The sequence below is a fragment of the Populus euphratica genome, unplaced genomic scaffold (genome assembly GCF_000495115.2).
Source record: "Populus euphratica unplaced genomic scaffold, PopEup_1.0 scaffold31.1, whole genome shotgun sequence".
In the NCBI taxonomy this organism is placed as follows: domain Eukaryota; kingdom Viridiplantae; phylum Streptophyta; class Magnoliopsida; order Malpighiales; family Salicaceae; genus Populus; species Populus euphratica.
The window spans coordinates 4,090,250-4,097,758 of NW_011499850.1; the positions used below are offsets into that span (position 1 = coordinate 4,090,250).

Genomic DNA, 7,509 nt, shown 5'->3' on the forward strand with positions numbered 1-7,509 from the left:
TATATATATATATATATATATCTGCTTCTTCCTTTCATTTTGACACTAATAACTCACTCCAAAATGTATATTTAAGGCCAGAGTTCTTTAATATTTCCAATGAGAGATCAATGACTGAAAAACATTCCTGTAACTTCATGAGACCAATTTTAGCCTGGTTTTTATATGTTGACAGCAAAAGAATAATGTTGAAGCAAGATAGCAAAGCAAATATTCAAGCAAACCTAATCAAGCCAGCAGCTACCACCACGAGGATTTCTCTGAAACATCTCTATATAAAAAATTTATATTTCTTACATATTTCTAGAACACATCAAGATTCAAACAGATTCTAAATCCATATTTCACATTCTCCCCTTTTCTGGTCACATGGTGCCAATAAGGAGACATCAACCTAATTTTATAAAAACAACCTGCTGGTCCTTTGGATTTGCTAAATTCTCAACATATGCCTCAATTGAGATTAAACCAACAACAAAATCTATAAATAGTAAGGCACACTCAACAATGAACATGCAATTTGTGAATTCAGAGGCATGCATGCAACATGAAGCCAAATAAGTCATCATAGCAAAAATTTGGCATCAAGAGCACACGGTGATTCTATTATGATTACCTAAGAAAATTCATCTGCCAACTTCATATTTGCAAAGTTTGATATGAAATTTACATAATACACTTCTATGCGACAACTCGGTAAAATAAGGATCCAATCTCTTGCTAATGATCGTAAACAAACAAAAGTTATAAAACATATTTCAGTCAATTCATGCACCTATGAGCATCTAAAAAGTATAGTGATCATATATTTTCATAAAAGAATGTCCAGCCATCCCAAGTGCATGGTCTAAGAATTTGACCTCTCATGCTTGCCTGGACGTACTTAGATAGTCTTAAATTTCAGTTGTTTCTTGGTAGCTTATGCCGTTTGATTTCACACAAAAAGAAACACAACTCATATGAGCACCAAATGAACATGATCAGGAAAGAAAGATTAAACAGCTCCACAGCCTGACGTTTCCTTTTTTTAATTTAATTGCTTGGTGTATCTTTTATTGGTTTTCTTTTCTTAAAATTCTTCTTAGTTCCATGTATGTTTGCACTATTAAAATAGGATATAATACAAACATGGCCTACTGAATTGCTTCATAAAGTACACAAGGGATTTCTCAATATGGCTTTAAAAGGCATATTGACCACAATTTAGCCAGCCAGATATTAAGACATCATTATTCCATCCATAATACCTTAAAAAATATATAACTTACCCAAGTTTAAGAAGAATCTGTTTGTTTATAGCAACATATACAGTTATTAGTGAGCTCCATAATTTAAGGGTCAGAGCCCAACTGCTCAAGGCTTGAACTAATCATTTGACTACAATTTTGAAAAATATTCAGGGAAGCCACGTCTTGGTGCTCAATATGAATGTTTCCTTCAGAAAAGATGAACAAATAAAGTAAAACTGCCAGATTTACACCCTTTCAAGTAATACTTTTCCATCATTAATGTGTTATAAGGGTGAGTGATGGCATCGTTATATATAATATAATTGGTAAACTGCTACATAAACATTATGGCAGTGCAATTTGGGTTTGTTCAAATTCAGAAAACACACTATATCTATCAAAAGAGAATAATCATCATATACTTTCCAATTGGTAAAATGGAAAGAAATTATAACCTTTAAAGAAAAGTGAATTTACATGATGAAAACAAGCAAACAAACGAACCTATTGGGATTAAGATAGCTACAACTCTGCAGTACCCCTGGAATCTCCTCATTGACATGGAAGTATATGCTGCAATGCCTTCATATGTCACAATGTAGACCATTGCATAAAAAAGAAGCAACCCATCCATCATAGAATCACCAACTGTAAGAAACCAGCTAGTAGAGGCCTAGAGAAGGAAATTATCTATCATGTGGAAAACCACATCAGCACCATCAGAATTCAACCAATACGACTTCACCTGAATAAATGAGCAAGATGATGAAAAAAATGAGAAAAGCAATAAACAAATCAAGTATTACTGGGTGGCAATTAATTTTAATCCAAACCACTACATTTTCATTACTATAGAAGAACTAACAATCAAATTGTAACTGCCCAAAAATTGATTTGAGGACCATTGGCTAAGCCAACATTATATATGCTGAACTTGCCAACACATGGCTGCCCTCAAGCCTTGAAAGCAGCTGCTCCATGCAAAAATACTGATGGATTGGTCTGTCTCCAAATTCTGCCCAGATCACATGCTGGGGGTACCATTCTAGAAAACAATATGAATATATACCTAATGGCGACTGTTAAATTTACTAGCAACTGAACCACTAAAAATCCTTGGGCTTGTAACAAAATATACTAATGAAGTTTTAAAATTTGGATTAAAATGTGGAACAAAAAAAATATAAACTACACCTTCCATCCAAGTTTCCTATTAATGTCATTTTTTTTGGCTATTTAAGGTTATTTTAAGAAAATGCAATGGCCAAGCTTCACTCATCTTAATAAGGCTTTCCTGAAAGGACAGCATGAACTACTATATCAGACTTGTTATGTGTTTAACAATAAGAGAGATAGAACTGAAAAACAATTCCTCATAACATCTTCTATCTCTTGCTATTTTGATGAATTTTACCACGTCCTATCATAATTGGAACAGATTGTCAAGCCTATACCTAAGCTAATTGCATAACAGCATAGCCTATATTTTTCTAGGCATTTTAACAACCATCAAGGGGGTTCATTTGAAAAAAGACCAGTCATATTTATTTAGAAACCCACTTCCAGACAAGTTGCAAAGTTGACCTTAATTGTGCAAGTTTTCGTTATTTACCCATCTGAGATAGAGATATTTTATTTTCATTAATCACAAGTATTGTGAAAAGCAATAAGACTGTCTAAGAAGATCTGCAGAAGAAGAGAAAATACTGCAGAGGATATGGAAGAACCAATCAGCTTTTGAACTTGCCTGAATGGTATTGTGAGCAATATACCGTTGTTTGCTTTTATGAAAGCTAACATCTACACGTTCCCAAGGTACTTGAGTCAGTCCTTTGATCATCTCTTCTACATATTGAAAGAGAGGATACTCATGAAAAAAAGAAGCATGACAAAAAATAAAAATAAATATATAAACAAATTAAGAAAAAGGGTATGGAAATCAAACCCAGTCATCAGAGAAATAATGAGCAAGCACAAAGAAACCAACTTTAAGTACCAAGTTCCAAGCCTAGAAAACAATAAAATGTTTCTCTCGCTCCAAGTAACATTTGAAAAATAGAGAAAGAAAGAAGTTTGACCAACCTTCTAAATCAGTTGTTTTCTCTCCAACAACAAGAGTTTTTTTATCAGAATTGTGGTCCACTCTTTCTCTCTCCACATAAACAATATGTGGATATTTATTATCTGTCACAAGAAGATTGGACTGGAGATGAAGATGGAAAAAACATTTGAATTAGTTTCATCAAAGAAAGAAAGAAACGGAAAAGGAAATGCATCTCTAAATAGAAATCTGGCAAATAAAGCTGAATTAAGGGGAAAAAACACCTTGGGAAGTTCATTTTGACGCCTAATTGATGATGTTCCCTATCCAGCTATATCTAATACAAGTTAAGGCAAATGTACTCTGGCATAAAGGTAGAGATGAGACCACAGATATGGAAGGCATCCATAATTCAAAGGCAAATTTGAGTGAGAAAAAGGATACGATCATAATTTGCATTTGCATATACCACACGACGCTTGAATGCACGTAAAGCTGATCTACACATCATAAACAATGTTACCAGATATTTATCCATGAATAGACTGATGGGTTACCTATTAAAAATAGTGTGATAGATATACTTACATGAATCTTAAGCCATCAGAATCATTAACCATTTGAAGGAGAAGAGGTATCCCATTATCATTGTCTGTTAGGAACAGATGCTTTCCTGTCCTTCCAACTATTAAATGAGCAGTCTGAGATGCTCTTCTCTCAAGGAAAGGAAGACCACAGAGAATAGGGAGCTGTAGAATCAAGACAAGAAATGCATAAAAATACATAAAAAGCACGGTACCAGAAATACATTATCCGAAAGGTCTCTAGAAAACTAGAATAGAAGTAACGAATCACTTAAGGTTCTCAAAAAGAACGGTATTAGTATTAAGAATCTATGTTGCTCATCATATATTGGTCATACGAGAACATCAACCTCCAATCACATATTAAGATTTCTAACAGCATCCTAACCATGCTAAAGTGTTTTGAATAGGATCATTTCATTCCAAAATCCCTTTCTGCATTGAAAACTCCAGGACCTATTAACCAATAACCCTAAACATTCTAAACAATTACGGAAGGAAAAAAAGATCAAAGATAATTGATTAAAATTCAAGTAAATTAATAGAAGAATTCAACATAGAAATCCAAGAATCAAGAAGATGATTAATGCATGTGGGTTGAACATAATGACAAAGCAAGCAGAAGTATTGTTCTCTTAACCTGTTTATTTCCCCTTGAACCAAGATGAGGTGTTGCAAATGTTATGAAGTTCACAGGTTCCAATCCAGCAATTCTAGCTTCACATGGCTGCTCAAGACAGTGCATTGAATTTGTGTGCTCTTCATCCAAGGAATTTTTAGTGAGATTTGAAAGGGCTGATTTAGGTAAATTTTCATACAGCCTGGCTACAGCATATCTTGCAACAAGTCCACCTAGTGAGTGAGCCACAAAAGAAATTTTCCGCACCTCAGGTCTGTGTCTAACAACTGCCAATACCTACATTAGATATTTCACCAAGAACTCAAGATTCACATGAAATGGCTTATGGATATCTTCTGACACAACAGATTGTTTAAACAAAATTACCCTGAACTAAAATCTGACTTCCAAACATACCTCTTCAGCTAGCCTGTCACCCATCAAATCAACACCATCAAATGTCAATTTTGAATGGTTGCACTCACTGCCTGCTTATAAGAATATCAAGTCAAAAACCGAAAACATTGACAAAGAAATAACCATGGAGTACAAATTGAAATTAAAATAAAAAACCATATGGAATCATTCTAGGCATCATAAGTTTACGTAAATATCGCTAGGGGTGTTAAAAAAACAGACGAACCAATTAAACGTAAAAACCAGGAAAAATTAACCAAAAACACTGATTTGATAGAAAAACCGATCAAACCGATATAAAAATCAAGTAACAGACTTAGTCCGGTCTGGTTTTGGTTTTAGAAATTGAAACCAGGTAACCGAACTGGACCCAATGTTTGAGAAAGGCTTAAACCCACTTAAAAGAAAGGGGGTATAAAAAGAAAAGTATGCTACCTCAGTTTCCTAACTCTAAAAATTCCACCCCCACCCCCCCTCTCCCACTGAAAACAGCAGTCAGCAGCCATCTCGTTCCATCCTTTTCTCTTCCATCTCCTCCCTCTATGTTAACCCCCCCTTCTTGTTCTCCCCCTCTTGATACAACATCTCAATCGGTCGTCTCCCCCTGCCTTCTCTATCACTCATCGGTCGTCTCCCCCTGCCTTCTCTATCATTCCTTCTTTTCATCGAAGGCCCACTCTGAACACGCCAGAATCTGGCTTTGTAGGGTAAGATTTCTTCTTCTTTTTTCTCCGAGGTATTTAAGAAACTGTGGATACTTTCATGCCTCAGGCATAAGTAATTGATAGAATTTGATATGGACTTTTTACCAAAAGAAAGAAAGACGGTTTTTGCTTTCTGTTTTAATTTTCACTTTTATAGCAGGATTGATTTTACCTAAAGTCTGACTGTTTCCTAAGAAAATTTCTTTCATGAGATGAAGCACAAGTTATTGATAGATTTTGCAACAATTTGTTAAGACTCACATCAACAGATCTGCAATGAACTGCAGTTTCTGTTTTTCTTTGTTTATTTTGTCAAAAAAAAGAAAAAATAAAATTATTTTGCTTGATTTTCTCGTCAACAAAACAAAGCAGACACGGTAACCCATTTTGATTTATCTACTACGAAGAAGCTTCTTTTGCTTTGAAGAGATTAGATTTTCTGGTTTCAAGCCAAAAAACTGAACTTGACCAAACCAAACCAGTTCCGTTTGAACCGGTTATCAGTTCGGTTCAGTCCATTTTCTAGCAAAAATTCATCTCCCAGTTCAGTTGGAATTTTGGCCCAAACCAGACCATGAACACCCCTAAATATCACAATTTAGAAAGCTATGAAACAAACATTTTACAACATATCAAAATTGGGATAACTAACTTTGGCTTTCACGCACAAAAACCAGGTTAGCATCAATGAATTGGAATGTTGCAATTTCTTTGAACTCAGACCACCCATAAGCAGATCATCATACCAGAATACAAGTATCTTCTAAAATGCAAAAAATTAAGCTATTATATGTGGCTTCTTCAATCAGAACATGAAGAACCACCATCAAATGAATGACAGATGGGGTCATAAGCAAGCACTTACGATGCACAAGTATTTTGTCAGGAAGTTTTTTCACAAACTGATCTGCCGCATATCTCCAATCTGCAGAACTGTACCCACAAAAATGAAAAACAAAAATCCAACAGTAAACTTTGTTTTCTCAGAGTTCATAACCAACCTACGAACAGTATTAAACCAGAAACACTAAATTGGAATCAAATTTATAGCTCAGTACTGGCGAGACCCACAATGCAAAATAATTCAAAAATTCTAGTAAACAAGCTTAGAAGGACGCTAGCTAGCTAAAGTCTTCTTCCCTACTGATAACAATATAGACTAAAATAACTTATTTTTCTATTTGCAGAGTGACCGAAGGACGCTAGCTAGCTATAGTCTTCTTCTCTGCTGTTTATAATATAGACTACACTAATTTATTTTCTATTTGCAGAGGGACCTCATGATTTGTTCATCAAAATAGAAATAGAAATTCATCATATCTTTTGGATTTTGCATGGAGCACTTAAAAAAGAATAACACGATAATTAATGATGGTAATCCAAAAATTTAAAAAAAAACGAGTAAAATTATTGTTACCTCCCAATAATACCATTAACCATGATAACAAGATGCTGAGGCGAAACCCTAGTCTCTGCAACAGCTGCATCCATAAAATCCTCACCGCCACTATCAACCTCCACCTTGAGTACTTTACTGTCAGTTCTCTTATTAAAACACATGAAATTCATCCTCTTCCGTATCCAATCCATTTTGGCCGGATCCGCTCCTGAATGGAGAGGAAAGGAGAAAGGGTTGGTGGTGTGAATGAAAACGGCAGTGTGTTTGGGTGGAGAGAGTGGAGAGACGGCGGCGATCATGCGGGGCAAAGAATCATCGAAGAAAACAAAAAGGAGAGATAGAAGCGATTAAGCGAAGAAGAGTATTAGGAGTAGAAGGAAGGATGGAATGTGAAAAATGTGGAGAGAGGGGGGGGTGGGGGAATGTTTGGAGTGAAATGTGCTATCATCGATCTATCAATTTATGTAAAAGTGGTCAGAAAACGGGTTTTTCGGTTTTCACCATCATACTGGTGAA

At 35.2% G+C, this 7,509-nt stretch overlaps 1 protein-coding gene across 1 annotated transcript; it reads right to left on the reverse strand.

Annotated features, from left to right (window-relative positions):
* Positions 1 to 9: 9 nt before the first annotated feature.
* On the reverse strand, positions 10 to 7,503 carry LOC105121283 (alpha/beta-Hydrolases superfamily protein). The gene is given in 10 exon segments (XM_011019869.1): positions 10 to 1,974; positions 2,977 to 3,074; positions 3,312 to 3,432; positions 3,555 to 3,607; positions 3,715 to 3,770; positions 3,859 to 4,019; positions 4,495 to 4,770; positions 4,891 to 4,961; positions 6,460 to 6,527; positions 7,012 to 7,503. Coding segments are annotated over 10 exon segments (1,257 nt in total). The 5' UTR covers positions 7,293 to 7,503; the 3' UTR covers positions 10 to 1,902.
* Between the last annotated feature and the right edge of the window lie 6 nt (positions 7,504 to 7,509).